The sequence below is a fragment of the Sceloporus occidentalis genome, unplaced genomic scaffold, assembly GCF_023333645.1.
Source record: "Sceloporus occidentalis isolate IW3139 unplaced genomic scaffold, rSceOcc1.0.p SCAF_1, whole genome shotgun sequence".
In the NCBI taxonomy this organism is placed as follows: Eukaryota; Metazoa; Chordata; class Lepidosauria; order Squamata; family Phrynosomatidae; genus Sceloporus; species Sceloporus occidentalis.
Genome location: NW_028316981.1, coordinates 135,498,003 through 135,519,784, shown reverse-complemented (window position 1 = coordinate 135,519,784; position 21,782 = coordinate 135,498,003). Strand labels below are relative to the sequence as shown.

At 43.6% G+C, this 21,782-nt stretch overlaps 1 protein-coding gene across 7 annotated transcripts; it reads left to right on the top strand.

The window, feature by feature from the left end:
• The first annotated feature begins 2,513 nt into the window (after window positions 1-2,513).
• On the top strand, window positions 2,514-14,812 carry LOC149322239 (ankyrin repeat domain-containing protein 40-like). Of its 7 annotated transcripts, XR_016282276.1 has the most exons (6): window positions 2,523-3,106; window positions 5,313-5,461; window positions 5,835-6,296; window positions 9,425-9,600; window positions 9,848-10,023; window positions 13,795-13,880. XR_016282276.1 is itself a non-coding variant. In XM_089537381.1 (5 exons), the coding sequence occupies exons 1-5, from the start codon at window positions 2,982-2,984 to the stop codon at window positions 13,939-13,941; spliced, it is 1,005 nt and encodes a 334-aa protein (XP_089393507.1). In that variant the 5' UTR covers window positions 2,534-2,981; the 3' UTR covers window positions 13,942-14,812. The 7 variants fall into 7 exon arrangements, 4 of the variants coding, with proteins under 4 accessions (XP_089393520.1, XP_089393507.1, XP_089393497.1 ...); XR_016282277.1 differs by lacking the exons at window positions 9,848-10,023; window positions 13,795-13,880 and adding an exon at window positions 8,536-8,714 and having other exon boundaries at window positions 2,514-3,106; window positions 9,425-9,511; XR_016282278.1 differs by lacking the exons at window positions 9,848-10,023; window positions 13,795-13,880 and adding an exon at window positions 8,536-8,718 and having other exon boundaries at window positions 2,514-3,106; window positions 9,425-9,508.
• The last annotated feature ends 6,970 nt before the right edge of the window (window positions 14,813-21,782 follow it).

The window sequence follows — 21,782 nt, the reverse complement described above, 5'->3', positions numbered from 1 at the left end:
TATTTTGAGTAGGTGCAGCAACAGTTGGAGTATAAATCATATTGAAATTAAAGGGATTTAAGCAATCTAATTCTTCTCCAAATAGTAAATCATGATTTCTCGTTCAGGGCCCAGAATATGAATAAGGAAACAGGTAATATATTTTATATAAGCAGTGAGGTAGCAGAGACAGGATTCAGAGTTAAACCCATGAGGAATTATTACATCTGAACTCCCCCAATCCTGTTCCGAGTTCAGCTACATTCTCCAGAGTAATAATAATGTACAGTGGGCCCTTGTTATACGTTGGGGTGGTTCTAAGATTCCTCGTGGATAACAAAATCTGTGGATGCTCAAGTCCCATTAAATATAATGACATAGCATAATGGTGTCCCTTATAAAAAATGGAAAATCAAGGTTTGATATTTGAAATTTATACTTTTTTGGAACATTTTCAAACTGTGGATGCTTTAATCTGTGTACAGTGGAACCTCGGGATACGAAATACCCGGGTTACGAATTTTTCGGGACCCGAAAAAATCCAATTGGAAATAATTGTTCCGGGTTACGAACGTTTTTTCGGGTCCCGAAAAAACTTTTGGTGCTTTTTGCCGCGATTTTACACCAAATCGCGGCTTTTCCCCATTAGCGGCTATGGGGATTCGGCTTGCGAAAGCCGTTCGGGTTACGAAAGCGGCCGCGGAACGAATTATTTTCGTAACCCGAGGCTCCACTGTATAAGAAATCAGTGTATAAGAAGGGCCGACTGTATTGTTATCAGTATCTGTATTATAATCCAAAGTGTTTGGACATGGCTTGATCCCGAGTGTGCAAGGCCCATTAGGTTTACAAAAAACCTGAACTGAATGGATTTGTTTTTTTGGTTTACTTCTAATAGGGCTCAACACGGCTGTCTGCAGTTTCCTTAAAAGTGTTGCTCCAGGGACTGTAATGATAAAATTCACCACTGTTTCACTGTACATTAGATTTTTTACCTCTTGCTTTATGAAGTGGTCCTTGACTAATTTTCTTTTCTGTTGCCAGTGGCTGTTGCCTTATCGCATGACAGGTTTTTTGTGTGCAGACTTCCTCTCTTTCTGCATCCCTCTACTTTTCCTAGCATTAATGCCTTCTCATGATGTGACCAGAGTACAGCAACCTCAACTTTATCAGCTTGGCTTCCAGGGAGATTCCAGGCTTGATCTGTTCAAGGACCCATTTGTTTGTCTATTTGGCTGTCCACAGTATCCTCAGCACTCTTTTCCAGCAACACATCTCAAATGAATGTTCTTCTTATCCACTTTACAGCTCTCACATCCCAACATGGTGATGGGGAATACAGTGTATGCATCACCTTAGGGTTTCCATAAGTCAGAAATGATTTGAAGGCACACAACAGTCACAAGCTTTTAATATGGCCCCCCAGCTTAGCCAGTTAGTACCACTCAGCTGACCAGATGTCTCCTTTTCCATGATCATAGAATCAGAGTTGGAAGAGACCTCAAGGGCCATCCAGTCCAACCCTCTTCTGCTATGCAGGAACTCACAATCAAAGCATGCCTGACAGATGTCCATCCAGCCTCTATTTAAAGATCTCCAAAGGAGGAGACTCCATTACTCTCTGAGGGAGTGTGTTCCTCCATTGAACAGCCCTTACTGTCAGGACGTTCCTAATGTTTACATGGAATCTCTTTTCCTGTAGCGTGCATCCATTGCTCCAGGTCCTATTCTCTGGAGCAGCAGAAAACAAATTTGACCAATCCTCAATACGACACTTATACAGAGCTAGTGTATTACCTCATTAACTGTCTCCTCTCCAGGCTAAACATATCTAGCTCCCTAAGTCTCTTCTCATAGGGCAGTTTCCCAGCCATTCACCATTCTAGTTGCCCTCCTTTGGACATGCTCCAATTTTTCAACATCCTTTTGAATTGCAGTGCCCAGACATAGTATTCCAGGTGAAGCCTGACCAATGCACAATAGAGTGGTACCATCACTTCCCTTGATCTGGTCACTATACTTCTATTGATGCAGCCTAGAATTACACTGGCCTTTTTAGCTGCTGCATCACAGTTGGATATGCCCTCTATTTCAACCTTCTGTCTAGGAGGAATTCCAAAACGTCCTCCATTTTGAGCCTGACTAAGAAGCATGGATTTACATTTCTATGAGTGCCTTTAGCTTTTGTTGTGCCACATCCTGCATTTATCTCGAATGCCCTCCCATTTTGCAGTGCCTTGCCCTCCTTTGCAGCTGGGGCATGGGCTCACCCTGGTGCCACAGACAGGGGGAAAATGTTTGCACAAAGCTGCCTTCCAAAGAGACGCCTTGCCATCGTGGCTTCCAAGCAGCACTCCTCCAGGCGCTTTGGATTTCAGCTCCCAGAATTCCTGACTATTGGCCAAGGTGGCTGGGGCTTCTGGGAGTTGAAGTCCAAAACACTTGGAGAGCCAAAGTTTGGGAATCTCTGAAAGGCCTATTGTGATGCTGGCTGTTGCTGTTGTTGTTGCCGTGGCGCTTGGCTCCTGAGGGGCCTTCTTAGAGCAGTGGTTCCCAAACTTTGGTCCTCCAGATGTTTTGGACTTCAAAACTCCCAGAAGCCCCAGCCAGTTTGGTTAAACAGTCAGGAATTCTGGGAAATGAAGTCCAAAGAATCTGGAGGACCAAAGCTTGGGAGCCAGTGCCTTAGAGGTCTCTGGTTCCAGAATCAGTGCAAGGCCCAGTGGGTTCCTCGGTTGCCAAGGCAACGGGGCCTAGCATTCCTCATCCCCAGCAGCAGCGCCTCCTCAGAGTAGTAGGCCTCGCCTTTCGGCCCTCCGTGGCTCCCCTGAAGAAGGGACGGGAGCGGCTCCACTGACCGGAGGAAGCCTCCCTGCGGCCCCTGAGAGGAGGAGGCGGAGCCACGGAAAGCCCAGGCGCCGAGTCGGGAGGGAAGCGAGGTCTCCGCCGCCCAGCGCTGGCTGGTGCCCACTCCCGCCAGAGGGCCTAGGGCGGGCGAGGGGATGCTGCCGAGCGGCCCTCTGGAGGAGCGGCTGAGGGAGGCCGCAGCCCTGGGTGACCTGGAGGAGGTGCAGGCGCTGGTCGGCCAGGGGGCCCAGGTGGATGCCCCCAACGAAGTCAATGGCTGGTAAGGAGGCTCCCCTCGGCCCCGTCCTCCTTTTCCAGGACGCGTCCTCCAGGCGGGCAGGAGCCATTTGAGCAGCACTTGAATTCACATTTATGCGAGAGTTATCAACCCAAACCCTGGGAAGAAGGGCAGGTGTCACGGAGTAACCCTAGAGCGATGGCTGCTTGGTTATGAAACGGGCATCAGCGCAGGGATTCTGGAGCTTTGGGTTTTGATCCAGGGTCTCTGTGTGTGTTTGCGTGTATGCCTTCCCATTGCCTGTCGACCCAGGCATTTTCATGGAGTCCTCTCATTAGGCAAGGGAGACTCTTCAGAGGCAGGGTGACCCCACAGGTCTCCTTTTCCAGGACATGCCCTACATTTCAATCTTCTCTTCAGGAGGGATTCCAAAATGCCTTCCATTCTGAGGAGGACGAGGAAGCCTGCATTTAGGATTTTAGCTTCTCTTTGCTCATGTCCAACATTCTACCTTTTGCGGTGCCTTGCCCTCCTTTGCAGTGAGGACACCTGGTCACCCTGCGCAGAGGTGGTTTTGCCCATTTCTTCCTCTAGAATATAAGTGACACCATCAAGTTCTCATTGGCAGTATCCCACCCAAGTATTAACCAGGGCTAACCCAGCTTAGCTTCCAAGCTCAGAGGCGATCTGGAAGATAGGCCAAGTAGGAGCGATCACTCCTACAATGTCAGCCACAACAACTGTACTTGATAACAGCACTCTTGTGAGTATTCAAAATGTGCCTTCAGTGCAGGTTAATATAGTTCCCCTCAATATTGAAGATATTTAACAATAATCTTATTTCAAGAGCATCTATAGACTACTGAAGGATTTGAAAAGGCTGAAATTTAAGGGACATCAAGTTAGAGTCCTCTAAAAATTATGTGTGGTATCTGTGATGCCATCACCCAACCTATTTCCATTGAAGACAGCTGTAGCTGGAATATACTGGATCCCAGCACATTAGTGGTAGCTCCTTATCTTGGAGAAATGGTCTGCTTTCCCCCCTCTTGCAGCAACTGCTTAGATCCAATTCACCCCACCCTTCTAAAGATCTAGAGCAGTTCCAGACAAGAATGATCATGCCATGGCCCTACCTCCTCCACTGAAGTTTCAGATGATGTTGGTTCCTCCACTCATAACTCTATCTTCCTCCCACCTCCAGTACCATTCCATCATTTTTTTAACACCATGGAAATATGTTGAAGAGAAAGAGCATGAATAGGTGCATATTGCCTATTAATTCTTAGTCCCTGGAGCTATCTGGAATCTCCCATCATCATACATCTCTCACATAATGTGGCTGTGCAATTTGACCTTTAGTCGCTATGTCACCCAGTTCAGAGGACAGAAAGAAGATGACGAAAGCAACATATTCTTGTATTTCTTCTCCTAAATGATTAACTATGGTTTCCACCTACTACTTTCCGAAGCAAACTCATGTGAGAAGTGTGGTGAACACTGGACAGATTGGAACCCCTATTGTATAGGATGTCACAGTAGGTTATGGTGGCAATGTCTAATGGGAGTTACAGTCCCAACAACATCCAAGGGCCACACATTCCCTATGCTTCATTTAGTCCAGCATTATCTGCTCCAGCTGGCAGTGATACTCCAGAATCTCAGATAGGATCTTAGGTACTTCTGTTGTTGTTGTGCTTTCAAGTTGTTTCTGACTTACAGTGAGCCTACCATGGAGTTTTCTTGGCAAGATTTGTTCAGAGGGTGCGGTTTTTCTTTTGCCTTCCTCTGAGGCTGAGAGAGTGTGACTTGCCCAGGGTCATCCAGTGGGCTTCCATGGCCAAGCAGGTATTTGAACTCTGGTCTCCAGAAGTGTAGTCCAGCACTCAAACCACTACACCATGCTGGCTCTCTTATGTATCTCTACCTAGAAACTCTGGAAAGTAAGCCTCTTTCTGCATGCAAAATGTGTGCTGTGTCCATGAGCTACTGTTCCTCTCCTATTTCATCATCAAAGAAAGTGAAAACAAGATGTCATAAGAATGTTTGCCTTGAGTCTCTATAGTGGAGGAAGGCAAGATATAAATAAATCAAATGATGGTCATGTTGGCCCAAATGGCTAACTGGCAGCTTGAAGGACATACTTCAGGGACACCAGCAGACCATGACAGAGGCAGCTGTTTGCTGTGGGTTGCCAACATGGCTCTAGCGTCTAGACAGTTTAATAACCAGTGTTTCTCTTACATAGGACTTGTTTGCATTGGGCTTGCAAACGGAACCACACTGAAGTGGTTGCTTACTTGTTGGATTCTGGAGCCAATAAGGAGATTTTCACAGTTAATGGTGAGCTGGCGGCACATGTAACGTCAAAGAAAGAAATCAGAATGCTTCTAGGAGGTATAATTGACATCTTGAATTTGTTTTTCCAGAAGTATACTGTAGACCTTTAATGTAATGGGATGGGCATAATTTTTCCAGCAAAATCCTTTAGCGTCAGTCTTACACTCTTAAAGAGAGTCCAATGACATTCATGAGTGTAATTTTAAATGTTATATAAATTTTAAAATTATAGAAAATAGTATATATAAATTATTTTAATTTTTATCTTTGAAAAATGTTTTGTTTGCTCCTTTTAGCTAAAATTGGGTATTTATAATTGTAAAAACTTGACAGATTTTCTTCTGAAAGGCACAGAATTTTGTGATTTTAAATTGAGGAAATGGTTAAAATATTGGGTTTTTTCCCTTCCTAACCTCCCTTGACCTGGAAGAATGTGACAATCAAGAAATGAATGACTTAAAGCTGCCAGTCAGTGCAAATGATGTGACCAACCCACTATTGTGTGCAAACAAGGAAGGAAGGGACTGTGTCCTCGACACTCCATCACCATCTGAGGATACCAGCACCATTGTCACTTGCTTACCTGAGGGCAAATCTAACACTTGCTTATCGATAATTCAAACTGAAGATGTGTGCCCAACCTTCTCCATGCACAGTGAAGACTACTACAAAGGGGACTTCACTTCTCCCATCAATGCAGAAGCTACAGCATGCATGACATCTCCAGTCCAGGGCTGCCCTGTTTACCCCTCTCCTGCAAGTCAAAACAGAGTCCTCTTCAGCTCAGCTGCATCTCAACATGTACCTCAGCAAGCAAATGGCTCCTGCACAGGCAATACAGAGCCCTTACAGCCACTGCTTCTCACAGGAAACTTCCCATATAATACACAAGGTACTGAAAAATGTTTTTTCTCATGATGATCCCTTTTAATTGCTTAGAGATTAAAGTGTGCATCACTACCTGCTCTGATTGAGAGGTAAATGTTTAAAACATTTCCTTCCATTTCTTAAGAACTTTGTCTCAAGACAAGGTTCCTTTTTTAAAAACTGATACTTGAAGGGGGTTATTTTGTAGATTTGGGGCCTTACTCATTGCCACAGTGCTTCTGTTCCATCCACCTATTTTTTTTGTTCAGAACTTGTGATTCTATATTTTGCAGTTATGAGAGAGAAGAGAGAGTTGATGGTTTGTTTCTAAGGTGATGATGGGGAACAAGTATCAACTGAATAAATTTCAACTGATACTTTGAACTTTTTTGGTATGATAGTAAGGAAGGTCAGGAGTGCCCAGAGCAGACCTTGCAATAGCAGAAAAGCTCAGCTCTTCATAATAAGACAACTGTAAACTTTAAATATTTGAAAGAATGTCATATTGAGGATGGAGCAAGCTTGTTATCAGCTGCTCCAGAGAATAGGATGTGGAACAATGGATGCAAGCTACAGGAAAAGAAATTCCACCTCAACGTTAGGAGGAACTTTGTGACAGTAAGAGCTATTAGACAGTGGCACACACTCCCTTGGAGTGGTGGAGTCTCCTTCTTTGGAGGTCTTTAAACAGAGGCTGGCCATCTGGCGAGACTGCTTTGGTTGTGAGCTCCTTCATGGCAGGGGGTTGGACTGGATGGCCAATGTGGTATCTTCCAACTCTGACTCTTAATTCTCATTGAAATACATGTATCCCAACCCCCATAATTGATTTACAAACCAATTAAAATGCTGAGAATGGGGCAACAACTGTACCAGCATAAAATTGCAAAAGATTACTGATGAAGTGAGCTACGGTCCGCAAAAACCTGTGCTATAATAAATTTGCTACTCTTTAAAGTATCACAAGACTGTTTTTACTCTGCTTGTCACAACTCTAGCACAGATAAAATTAGAACATAGGCATTATCTGTCATTTATGTGTCACACTTGTACCCTGCTCTTCTTCAGCTCCAGCTCTTCGTAGAACAACTTACATATGGTTCCTGGGCAGTCTTCCACCTACTTAGCTTCAAGAAGAGAACTGCATCATGTGTTGACTGCTCTATACCACCACAGATAGCTACCCATCTTGAAAAATCTGGCAAGATTTAAAAGCCAATTGCTTGAGAAAAGTGTATTATAAATTCAGGGCTTTATAAAATCTGCAGATGGGACATTTTTTCCTCAGCAGATTTTGTACTTGTCAGATATAAGTAGTACCCTGACAGTAATAAGGCCCAGAATTAGGGAAGTAGATGTGTGTTAGGGACACAATCCAGCATTGTGCAAACTGAAGTCTGCTTACATAATCAAACTTTCTCCTCTGCCTTTGCCTCCTTACTAGAACAGATTTTTGAGTGTTTTCTATGTATGTGATAGCCCCATACCAGTTGACAAAAAGTTTCATCAGCAGGACTTACTTGGATTCTACCCCAAAACTGGCCAGATAGGTACAGCTCTGATCTTTCCAGCACCTTCACTTCTTGCATCATTTTGCCACTTTTATTGCTTTTTCAGTTGCCCCCATGTCATACACTTGTATCTTCAAGTAATTTTAATGGACAATAGTATGTTTGCTGTTTTATGCAAGTAAATCCCAATGTACACCAGTGGTCCTAAATTCACAATGCAAATTGAGACTGGCATAAATGTGGGGAATCAGTTCCATAGGATTTTACTCAAGCCATCACCAATTTTAAAGACGTTTAAAGCATAAAACATCAAGACTCACATTTTCAGGCTAGAGAAGTGTGCAAATGCTTTGTAGAGGGACCAACTCCTGATTTGGAAGGGGTTTGCCTGGGGTGAGCTGGCTTGTCACTACATGATAGTTCCTCTACAGAGGCACATAGAAAGCAATTGGTAAGAACTATATTCTTCTGCTATACATTCTCCACCAGGCTTCCCAGGTAGAAAGCACATCAGCAACGGGTGGGGGTGGGTGGGTGAAGACAGACCAAGTGCACATCTCCTGTACAAGTAACAAGCTGCATTTTTAAAAAGCATGTATGTAATTGCATAAAACACATTCTCTCTTCCTACTCAGTGCTCAGTGAAAAAGCTGCAGTTCTCCTTTCTACTGCAACATGTTTAGCAGCTGCCCCCTCCCCTTTGATATTGCTACTGTTACCCACTTGTTCTCTATGCATCACAATTCTCTTAAGCAGGCAAAAGAAACCCTTCCCATCCTATCACACCAAAACTGCAAGATGCCAGTTTGTTCTTCTTCCTCCTCCTCCTCCTCCTCATACACCCTCTTTCTAAGAAGGCAAAGGAATCTCCTTCTTTGTGACAATGCCAAGACTGCAGTTGCTTTCTGCCTCTCCCCATTTCCCCAGCTAAGGCAGGTAAAACTCTTAACTCTAACTCAACTCATTCTTCTCACATCTCTCTTTGTTCGACTGCACAAGGACAGCTATGCATTGTAGCAGAAACAGTTATTGGGAACCATTGTAAATTTAAATTTTAAATGAGAGTAATATAAATTGAGACTTACCCGTGTTATCTTTTATTAGAATTGTCTCAGTGGCAATGTGTGCAACAATAATAAGTATAGCCTTTAAAGATGTCTTAAGATCTCCTTACTGCTGGGGATTCCTGTTTGTGGTTGTTAAAATAACTGAACATCACCCACCAAACTTAGCTTAGCTGTTCAACCAAAGGATTACCAAGACCCTGCAAACTGGGGTACTCAGCAATGATGTCTACACCGCTCTCCCAGTTGTGGGAAGCAGACAAGCAGTTGTGGAAGGAGTCTGAGGGGTCACTCCAGCTGTCTGTTTTCTATGTGCCCCATAGCCAGGAGACATTATTTTCCCATCAGCCTGATGTGCAGCATCTCAGAAAACCTTCAGCTGGGATGCTGCCAGGCTGACAAGATAGTTTTTGGAAGGTAACATCAGATATAATAAAGATGGTGGGACTCTATATTGTAATTACATCTATGGGTTTAGGATTTAAATGAAGTGATTGCCTTTTTCAGTTTCCTTACATTTTAGTGATGATTAACTTCATTAAAAACACATTATCTCCCCCTTCCAAAAAATCATATAGAATTAGTGCTCAAAGTAAGAGTTCAGAATCCTAAGGAGAATGACTTCATTGAAGTTGAGCTGGACAGACAAGAGTTGACATACCAGAACCTGCTCAGAGTGAGTTGCTGTGAACTGGGTATTAATCCTGAGCAAGTGGAGAAGATCAGAAAGCTACCCAATACTCTGGTAAGAAAGGTAAGGGATAGTATTTTCATTGAAAGATTTTTCTGTAAGTTGACACATTTACATTGGACATGTTGGTGGAAATGGATGTCATCTGTTATAAAATATATGCAATACAAAATGTGGCTTTTGCCACATACAGGTTATCATTTCTTGTTAGGTGTATCTGGTACATGTGTCCCAGAGTGCATATATTAGTCCTGGCTCGTTGTTTAGGAAATATACATTTGCAATTTCCTGTTCATGATTTTGGCTTTAGATTCCATCCAGAGCTTCATATGAAGCAGCATTCTACACATTCAAGTGTGCAAGAATATTCCTTGCCAGACAGCACTGATCAGCAGTCAAGAGCAGAGAAAGAGCTAAATTTCTTGTTACTGACCAACATTTAAGAGTCAAGACCCTTTTCACTCGCAAACAGGCGGTCATGTTGAAGTTAGTATTTTATTGTTATGTATTGTTAATATGGTACTAAACCTAAACTTTGCCCTTGAATATTATTACCACTTAAGATAACCCATATTTGCAAGCATGACAAGGAGCAATCTAAGCCACAATGGATTTTTATAGGAAAAATAAGGGTAAGCATTAATATGCCATAGCTCTTGATAAATGACTGAACTTTGAATCACATCAGCTTGTTCTTTGCCAGCCTATTTAATTGCTACTTTCTTATGTAGGAAAGGGAGGCTGTGCTTTAGAGTCTTGCATTGTGAGCAGATTTATTTAGAGATCCATGCAAAAAGAAGATCATTATGTTGAACTTCTTTTATGATTATGAGCCTTTTTAGGGTATGCCATCCATATCTTATAAAATGAATTGTAAAGTTGTTGTTTAAAAACAGTAGCAATATAGATATTTGGATCAAAAAGTGCCTTAAATGCATGAAAGGGAAACTCTGCACACAAGTATGACCCAGTTTAAGAAAGGAGGCCACCTAGTGTGGGGAAAAACTTGCTACCACAGAGACTGAGGCTGGATCCAAGTTCTGGGAGGAGGCAGGGTCTTCTCCTTCAGATAGCCAGATGAGACTTCCAATGTCTTGTAGATCTGGAGGACCCAACAAAGCTTTAAACTGGCTCCCATCATGTGGTGCCAGAAACCTGTAGGGAAAATGGATGGGGAGGGATCCCACAGGCGGGGAGCCCTATGCCAGGACTGTGAGGAGGAAAAGGAGAAACACAACTCTCAGCAGGCCCAGGTGGCCTCCTTTCCACAACTCAGAACTGGCAAATACAAAATTCCTGTTTCTCTGGTTCAGTAAGGAAGGAAGCCCACTAGTTGGTGTATGTGAAACAGCAGTGTTTCTCAGGAAAAGCAGTAACTCCCCACTAGTATTACTTCCTTCCCTGAACATGTGCTGACTGACAGGCCATCCTGGAGGGAATCCAGGACCTCTAGGGGGTCCATCCTAGAAGGCTGAGGAAGGCCATATGCTATGTAAGTGAAATGTCTTCTGGAAGCTAGGATGGATAGATGCCTGTCAGAATGGCCATGCTTGCTTTCAGAACAGCCACTCAATGTCTAGTGGTCATTTTGAAGAAGATGGGGTTTTCATACCAAATAGGTCTGCCTGGGATGGATGGAGAAGTTCATATCAACAAACCAGGGGCACCACAAAGCAATTAGGATGACTGAGGCTCTTTCAGTTCTTTCTTTCCTAATTGCTCTTGGAATCACTGGAAGGTGAGGGAAGGTGTAGAGCAGGCCATTTGGCCAAGGAACAGATCCTGGGTCCAGTATTAAAGATTTTGGGTCTTTTTCAGATGCTTTTCTTTATTCGTGCTCTTACTGCTTACTTCTTTGGACTAGGGGTGCTGAGCATGTTCGCCATTACATGCTGCACTCGATCCTGTCAGGCAAACATTTGTGATCAAGACTATCTAGTCAGAGTGGCAGGATTGGTCTGCCAACAGAGTGAGTTCAGGAGAGAGGGAGATTTTTAAGTTCTGATTCTACAAATCTATTGGTAGTCATCTTTTGGCCTGTGAGGGAGCGAATAGGCTGGCTCAACTCCATCAAGGGCCAGCCTGAAGATAAAGTGCCCTCCCTCCATAACTGTCATCTTTCGGACTGTGAGGGAGCAAATAGGCTGGCTCAACTCCATCAAGGGCCAGCCTGAAGATAAAGCGCCCTCCCTCCATAACTGTCATCTTTTGGCCTGTGAGGGAGTGAATAGGCTGGCTCAGCTCCATCAGGGCCAGCCTGAAGATAAAGCGCCCTCCCTCCATAACTGTCATCTTTCGGCCTGTGAGGGAGCGAATAGGCTGGCTCAGCTCCATCAGGGCCAGCCTGAAGATAGAGAGCCCTCCCTCCGGTCCATCTGCCTTGGTCCAGGCCTCAGAGGGAGAGAATAACTCCTGGACCTGATTCCCTCCCCCCCTCACCATTCCCTTCTCCTTTTGTGTCATGTCTTTTAGATTGTAAGCCTGAGGGCAGGGAACCGTCTGTTATCCCCTCTGTTGTAAACCGCTCGGATTCCCAGTGATTGGGCGGTATATAAATAAATCCTATTATTATTATTATTATTATTATTATTATTATTAATTATGTAGGTTTACAGGGGTGTTAAGAATAGGCAAGCCCATGGCACTGAGTCTTGCAGGATACCATCTTTCCTAAAAATATGTCCAGGCTCATGAAAGGACTGGAAGGAGCTTCCATCACTCTCGGCTATTTGTGCAGTGGATTATTGATGCTCTAGAAAGAAGAACACATGAAACCATATTCTCTGCAGAACTTTAAGCCTCATTTGTCATTGCTGCTAAGCAATGGAGTGTGGATAAGCAGGTGGTTTAGGTACTCATGGACTGCAACTCTTCTGGACCTTAAGAACCACAGAAGCCACCAGCATCTTAGTGAAAATACAAAGAACTGTGGTCAGGCCAAAGGATATTGCATAGTACTGATACTAGTCCTTTCCATATCTGAAGTACATGTAGTGGTGATGAGCTGGAAAAATAGGTATGTGGAGATATGCTTTAGTATGATCAATGGAAATCAGGAAGTCATTCTTTTCTTCCCTGATGGATCAGGTATCCATGCAAAATTTCTGCCCCTTTAAGCAACAAACGTATTATTTTGAGGGTCAGGATTGCTCGTTATTCCCAGTTTTCTTCAGGACCATGTAGAATGCTGAGAACACCCTTTTACTCCTCTGGTGAGGGTGGTACTGGCTCTATGACCTGTATCTAGATGAGATTGTTTATGGTTCCTCTTTCCTTCTGATGCTTTGGCAGGGTCCCTCATGGTGCGGATCTTAACTTTTCCTTGACCAGGGAATAGAACTCAAGGCATAGCCCTATTGGATTTTTCAAGCACTCAGTTGTCAAAGAATAATATCAAAGACACCTGAGAAGAAGCATCTTGCCCACCAGACTTTTTTTTTATTCAAGTGGGTATTACCATAGGACTTGCTTCTGTTTGGACTGGACAGGTCATGTGTTTCTTGTCCCACAAAGGATAGCCCAGAAAGGAAACAGTGGTTAATTGTATCCTGAGAACCTAGAAGAGAATGAAGAGTAGAGGAATAAAGAAATGGTTTTGAGGCTTTGTTTGGATCCTTTTCCTGTGGATTTCAGAGTGCCTTCTTGTGCCTGACCGTTTGTACAATTTTGTCCAATGGATCATTCAACAGGAACTTTCCAGCAATGGGACACCATCCAGGCTGGACTGATGGTCTGTCCACTCCCCAGTTCCTGTGCTGAATTATGTTTCCAGTGTCCTTAAACCAGCAGGCAGACCCTAGTGAGGAGGGAAGTTCTGCAACTGCTCTGGTGCTGGTATGTGCCATGTATCAAAGATGGCACAAGCAAAATATCCAGCTGAACCAGCACCCACCGAATCTGCACATCCACATTGGGTCTCAGGTGCTGGCTTCTTAGAGAACCTGGAAGGCACTTGGTAGCAAGTACTTCATCTGCTTTCTTCACTGGAGACTATGAAGTAAAACTGATGATGTGAAGGGGGAGGTCCTACCTCTCCAACTTGAGTAATTTCACTTCTACACATCAAACTATGCTGTGGGTTAGTTAGAAAAATATTACTTTCTTTAACAGGGCATATGAAAATTATTTTTGAGACATGAGCATATAGTATTCTGTCTGATGATCTCAGTGCATTTTGTAGCATTACTTTCACAGTTAAAACTACTGTTTTAAGCTACTATTTCCAATTAAATGATGTTATTTCCTTCCTCATTCAAGGATAAAGATGTTTCCAGGCTTCAAGATTTTCAAGAGCTGGAACTAGTACTGGAGCGAAGCATCAGTTCTCCATTCAGAAATCCATCAGCACCAACAGCGATGGACAGACCCTACTACAACACTAAAGCTGCAAAACTGACATACTGAAGATTAACAGGCAGTGACTAAATATATTTAAAAGTTTTAAATTCATGTTAATTTATTTTTACTAGTAATTATTTTTATATATTGGTATTTTCAGCTAGGATACATTTGAAAAATTTATATTTGTTAGTTTTTGTTGAGTAGAGGTAAAGGCCCATACAGCTCAATCACTTTAGAAGTTTCATATGCAAGCACAGATGGAAAAAAGTGTTTTGTGGGAGAAGCAATCATTTTCCAAATTTCTCTCAGGCAACTGGACTGAGATTCCTGCCTAAAATACATTATGTTACAAATAGCTACTAGTTCTTTTAATAGTTGTAGTAGTAGAAGTAGTGTTAGGTAACTTATTTATGTTAATAACATGAAGGCAGACAATTAACTGAAAACAAAAGAAAGCACATTAGAAGGTGAAAAATCTTCAGTATTGTTCTCCTGATATATGATCTTCATCCCAAGAACCGTAACAACACTGTAACAACACCTTTATTTTACCTTTTCTCCCAAGTAGTATGAGAATAGTTTCAATGTTAACTGCTGTTATACAGCTTTTGTAAGAAAATCCCATCTGGAACATTTCCTGACATTACCAATTGTGCTACCACAATCAAGTTTACTGTTGTATACAATTTAAACATGCGCAGAAGAGATTATATAAGTATGCTGACAATGGACCAGATCTATGCATTTAGAAAATTATTTTTGTAGATTTGTTAAAAAAGGGGGGACGGGGGCGGCGGCTATGAAGCAAGCTAAACAAATAGTCATTGTATTTCTGTAATTTGTTATCCTGTAAATAAGATGGCAAACTTTTGGAACAGTACTTTTTGTATTACCTAATTGTAACAGGCTAATTAATGTATTAAAGTATTTTTAATAAACCTAAAGTTTTGTTTTACACCTGATTGTTATGGTTCTTGTATATGATTGAAACAGGAGTATGCCATGAATGCTATGTAGTGAAGCTCGGTGTTCAGCTGTTGCAGTGATTTACTTCTTATAGCTGAGTTGAAAAACTTTAAACAATCTCATCTACTGTGAAACTAGAACTGGCTCTACTTGATTATATTGGTATGGCTATTGGTTTCCTTTATTCTTTCAGCTTCCCAACTGCCAACCTGCATTTCCCATGTTTTCTGTACACATATACAAAGATCCACAAAATTGTGCCTTCTATTTTCCCCTCACTCCCATCAACTTTGTTTACATATCACCTCATCAACCTCAGTCTGGAACTATCTACTGAACAAGTTCACTTTCTGGACACTACAGTACAGCTACAAAATGGACAGATAAGCACCACACTATATCGCAAACCCATGGACCGCTACACATACGTACATGCCTTCAGCTTCCACCTTGAACACACCACTAGATCTATAATCTACAGCCAAGCCCTCCAATACAATTGCATCTGCTCAGACCCACAAGACAGGGATGCCAAACTCAAGAAATTACAATAAGCATTCCTCAAACTACAGTAGCCATCACATGAAGTGGAAAAACACATAAACAAGGCAAGATGTGTACCCAGAATTGATCTATCACAGAACAGAATGAAGAGGGAAAATGACAGAACCCCACTAGTGCTCACATACAGCTCCCAACTGGGACCACTCAGGCACATCATCAATGAACTACAACCTATTCTGGACAATAATGCCACTATTTCAGTGGCAGACCTTTACTCGCTTACAGACAGCCTCCAAACCTCAAAAAAGGTACTCACCTACAGGACAACACAGACGGCGACAGGTACTAAGCCTCGCCACAAACCAAGATGCCAACTCTGCCCACCCATTTGTCCAGGAAATGTCATCACAAAACCTAATCGTATCACACACAATATTAGGGGGGGCCTTCATGTGCTCATCCTCCAATGTGATCTATGCTATACTGTGACAGCAATGCCCTTCACCACTCTACACTGGGCAAATAGGCCAGTCTTTGTGTCAGAGGATAGATGGACATAAATCAGATAATAGGAATGGGAATACACAAAAACGGTTGGCAAAACATTTCAGTTTCCCTGGGCATTCCATCTCACACCTCAGCATAGCGGTCACTGAACAAAAGAACTACAAAGTTAGGTTGGAAAGAGAAACAGCAGAACTGGAATTCATCCATAAACTACCGCCCCTCAGCGATGGATTGAATAAAGACACTACACTACACACACTTCAACACTATCTGACTTCATCCTCATGAGGGGTGCCCTACATTCATCTATTCCCCCACCCCCCCAACACAGGCTAGTCCCATTGCAAAATGATCTGACACTTCATCTCCATGCAGAAAGACTAATTTCCTTTGTCTTTGTGCACTAACAACCATCTTAAAATTGGACCTGCAACTTCATTTTCATACATAAAGGATTTGTAATTTGTATTGACATCCTCCCATACCAATGGCATACATATGTTTGTACCTGGCTTCCACTACACCAAATGCATCTGAGGAAGTAGACTGAAGTCTACGAAAGCTCATGCTGCCAATTTCTTTGAGTTAGTCTCAAAGGTGCTACAAGATCTCTTCACATATTACTGTCACACATTATTATAAACTGTTTAAATGTTTATCAGTTCTTCAGTACTATCTCTACTGAACTACTTCCTGGCAATACAAAAAAACAATATGTGCCCAAACCTTTTCTAGTCACGGTTACAAATTTCCAATTTCCAAAGAGCTGCACTTCCAAATATTGCAGCAAATTAGCTCAAAAGTAAAGAAGCACTTCAAACCAACATGACCTAGGGCTTTCAAAGTCTGCAACCTTCTTTGTGATTAAATCTTTTTTAAAAATTAATTTTCACATTTTTCTCTTTGTTATTTAACTTGAGTGATCTTCCCTAAAGGATGATGCACAATTGGCTTTGCTAATACAGAGATTGTGAACAGTACTGTGCTTTTCTTTTAACTTTACAAGTTATGGAAAAACGAACGTTAGTACTTACCCGTGATACGTTCATTTCCAGCAGACGAGGGTCCTAGCATCCTGTATTCTGGGTTAAGCTCCTCATATTCGCTCCTGTAGGCAGGGACAACAAACAAAAGACCGGCCCCTATATAGGGAGGAGCTAACCCCCCTGGGCCTCAGTCAGTAACAAGCCAAGTGACTAGTAAGGTAAATCAAGGAACTGAACTTTAGTAACATCAGCTAAGAGTAACTAGAACACCTTAGAAAAAACTAGTCTAACAACAAACAAGAACTCAGAAAACCAATCCAGCAACAAGAAGAACAAGGCAGGTCCACCAACAGGCAGACAGGGTCGGAGGCCGCAGGCAGCACCCAGGTGGGCAGGATGCTAGGACCCTCGTCTGCTGGAAATGAACATATCATGGGTAAGTACCAACGTTTGTTTTCCCAGCAGACAGGGTCCTAAGCTCCTGTATTCTGGAATTTACAAAAGCCCTCTCGAACTGGGAGGGAAGTGCTGCTAGGACACTGTGGCCCCCGACACAATCTGTTGGAGGAACCGCCTTCCAAATGACGCTTCAGCAGACTGAGACACGTCCAGTTTGTAATGTCTTATGAAGGTTGAAGGCGACTTCCATGTGGCCACCCTGTAAACGTCTGACGGAGGCGCTAGTGGCCAGGGCTGCAGAGGTTGATGCACTCCTGGTTGAGTGCACCATCACCCCCTTGGGAGGAGTGAGATCAAGAGTTCGGTAGCTCTCTTGAATACAAGACCTGATCCACCTACTCAGAGTTGAGGCAGATACCTTGCACCCCAAAGAGCCCAGGAGAAAGGAAATGAACATTTCAGATGACCTTAAGGTTGAAGTCCTCTTGATGTAGATTTTGAGGGCTATGCGCACATCCAATGTGTGCCAGGTCTTTTCCAAGTCCTTCTTAGGACTGGGGCAGAATGAAGGCAGGAGAATGTCCTGTGACACCTGAAAGGCTGAGTTCACCCTAGGCACGAAGGTAGGATCTGGACGAAGGCACACTGAGACCGGCCTAAAATATACAAGTCATTACGTACCGACAGGGCCCCAGCTCTGACACCCGTCTGGCGGAGGTAATGGCCGTGAGGAAGATGACCTTGAGGGAGAGATGTTTGAGGAAGGCCTCCCGAAGGGACTTGATCAGCCCAACCGTCAGCGCCTTTAAGACCGTGTTCACGTCCCAAGATGGAAAACGATGTCTGGTGGGCTGGCCCTGTTGGAAACTCCCCTCAACAGCCTCTTAATGTGAGGATGGCCGCCATTCTAGCTGTTGTCATATGGAGCAGAACCGACGTGATGGCAGACACCTGCCTTATAACCATGTTGGGTCTTAGTCCCTTTTTAATGCCATCTTGGATGGACTATAGCAGGTCAGCCACTGAAAACCTGAAGCAATCGATGAGAACTTGTCTAAAAGATGGATTATGGTGGATGATGTGATCAATCAGAATAGAACCTGATCTAATCTGGACCTATGACAGCTTCCACCCTATCACTGATCACCTGGTCAACTGGTTATAGCAATGAAGGTGATATTAAGGTGATTTCATGTGTAGCAATGAAGACTTACCACTCTGAAAGAGGAATGTTAATGTCTGACCACCAACTAATATTTCAAAACAATGTGCAGTTCTTTACTGGAACATCTGTGAACCTGTGTAAAATAAGACTAATTCCATGGTTAGGCAAGGGAGACACTGGATTAACCTTTACCTCACAGACATTGGTGAGTCCATGCAGAAGCATGGATGCACTCTGTGTTAACAGGGCCTGTGGTCAGAATTAAGTCTGATTTCATCTGAGGATGAATTTGTCTAGAGGCTTCAAAAATCGCCCAACTCCATGTAGCAGACTATCATCAACCTGTATGAAGGCTGAGGGGTCTCCTGGCTGAATGAACTGCTGATTAAGGAGTCATGAAATTGGAACAGAGGGCTTGGCAAGGATAGCCCTCTGGTATCTAATTTCGAGGAGAGGATTTTCTCCACAAAAAGGATCTGTCAAAGGAAAACAAACCTAAATTTTAAATAGTATAGTGGGCCCTCAATATGTACTGGAGTTGGATTTAGGACTTTGCATGGATACCAGATCCATGGAAGTTCAAGTCACATAAAATATAATGGCATAGTAAAATGGAGTCTCCTATATAAAATAGTAAAATCACAGTTTGGTGTTGTTGTTTTTCTGTTTCTGTTTTTTGTTTTTTGGAATACACACACACACAAGCTGTGGGCATATAGGTGGCTGGTGTAAGTCTATGGTATATTAAATCTGAGCACATGTGCTAGCAGAAAACAAGGCATAGGCACTAGGAAGTCCATTTTCCTAGCCTCAGAAGGCAGTGGACAACAGTGTTGTTTGGACCAGACCTTGGCATGAAAACCCAGTCAGGGATAAGACACTCACCCACACAGCAGCTAACCTTATATCAATAAAATCATAGAATCATGGAGCTGGATGAGACCACAAGGGCCATCAAGTCCAACTCCCTGCCATGCAGGAAATCACAATCAAAGCATGCCCAACTGTATGCAAAGGAATCTTGTAGCACCCTGAGACCACTAAAAGAAAGAGACTGGCAGCATGAACCTTCATGGCCTTGAGCCCAACTCATTATATGCATGATAGACCTTGTTACAATAGGCCTATCCAGGGCAGGGAGCAGTTGACTGGCAAGCCCATCAGCAGGCATTCTTATTTAAAATGCAACTATCTAGAAAAGGTAAGAGATAATTGTGATCTTTGTGGCAGACTCCTCAGGGCTCTGTAGGATGTCTGAATGGGATTTGAAGCAACCCCTTAGCAGAAAAACCTAATCATATTGTTTTAAAACACTCATGGAGGAAGGGGGGTTTCTCCCCCCCCCCCCCCATGGAGAGGAGGCTGTTTGTTTTTGATAAGAATTTTTCTTAACCCCCTGTATTAGTGAGAACCATCTCATGGAAGAAACTGTATTTTTTTTAGTTTCTTCCCTTTAGCAGACATCTCTCCAATGAAAAAAGGGACGGAGAGGACAGCCACCTCTCCTGAGGCTAGCTGACTGAGGTTCCCTGTGTTTTATAACAGGAACATAACCCTTTGCCACTAAAGTGGAGCTTTGTTGGTCACCTTAATCCAATATATCTATCACCTCATATGAGATGTTTTTACCAAAGATCCTCAATGCCTGTAAGCATTAGAGGTCTGCTGAGTGACCAGAGGGGCCTTCTCCTTGCTTGAGTCACCCTGTTTATTAAATGAATCTGTATTGTTAAAGCTTATGCTCTTAATGAGAAGTGCTATGGCTGATAACATTTTGCACAATGGAGGTAGAACCATGTGCTCATCTTATGTCTTAGGCTGTTCCAGCTAAGGCAAAAAGGCTCTGGCCCTAATGGAGACAGGGATGGAGGCCCATGAGGAAGGAAGAAAAGTCATCATGTTGGCTTATGGCTAGCCCCTTCCCTTGTTGAATTAGTTTCCAGGCATCTTCTCTGGCCTGGAAAAAAGAGAGGGGGGTGAGCAGAAACAGCACAACTCAAACCTCATGGGCTAACAGTAATAAAATGAACACCAGAAAAAGTTAACCAGTATCTCTTGTAAATCTGAGCCCTCAGACCTGTTGCTGTGGGGGCTCTCCCCTCCTTTATTTGCCCCATCAAGGGAGGCTGCCTGGGCAGTAGCTTCTTCCAAGCACTGAGGAAACTGCTCTGAAGTTAGCAGTGACTGAAGACCATTTGTAACCATGGGTAGATAGCTGCATATGGCCTGTAGTGTAGCCCTGATACTCACAGGGCACTTTATTTTATTTATGTTTGAGACAGCCCCAACTTCAAGCTGGGGTTTACAGCTTAGCCCTTTAATCTCAGGCAGGCTTTATATTTATAGTAACCTGGCTGCATGATAGAAGCTAGCTTGGTCCTCAACTCCCTTCCCACTTGCATAGGTAGCTGGGAAGGGCAGAGAGGCTGCTGTAAGACATGGCTCTACATTTACCTGAGGTATGTCTGTGTGCTGAGAAAGGATAATCTCCGATGGAAAGGAGAGGCCAAGCGCTCAAGCTGTTCTCTCAAGAGTGCCATAGTTTGGGGCAGTCACAGTTGGGGGTGAAGGGAATTCTCCACCCATATCCACAAGTGGTTTCCTCCTTTTTGTTGTTGTAATTTTTGGGGAGGGAACACAGGAGGATTTGTATCCATGTGCTCTCTCATAGAATCCTTGGGTTGGAAGAGACCCCAAGGGACATCCAGTCCAACCCCATTCTGCCATGCAGGAACTCTCAATCAAAGCATACCCGATAGATGACCCTCCAGCCTCTGTTTAGAAGTGAGTGGCAGAGGCCATGCTCTCTCTGGGGAGGACATGAAGCCACTTTGTGCTTTTTTGTGGGATGCTCTCTGGTAGCCAAAAAAGACCATTTTAGAGTTGGAAGCTTCAGCTCCTGCTGGGCCAAGTCCAGCTTCCTTTACAGCCATGCGACTGTACAACATAGAGGAAGAGTCCTCTGCCTCCTTACACACCATCTCATTATAAGAATTCAAAAGGAATGTGCAGGAGCCCTGGCAACACCACCATGTGTTTCCCTGTCTGCAAAAGGATCTCCCACACCTGTTGGGGTCCTGGGTGCCATTGGGGCCAGAGATGGGAAGGAAGGGGGAGACCAAGGGTTTATGCCCCCATCTGCCCTCCTGGCAGAGTCCCAAACCCTATGCTAGGCATAGTGCCTGCAATGGCCATGGCAGAGGCTGCCCTGAGCGAGGACATTAGATCTGGCAAAGGTTCCTTGCTGGCTAGAGAGAGAGAGGGCCCCTGGTACTCACCTCTTCTCCTGGGTCTTCTGGCTAACTTGCCTCTCTGACCTTGGCCCTGTTTCAGGCTGTGCAGAGGTGATGCAGAGAAATCCTTTGCCATGGCTTTTG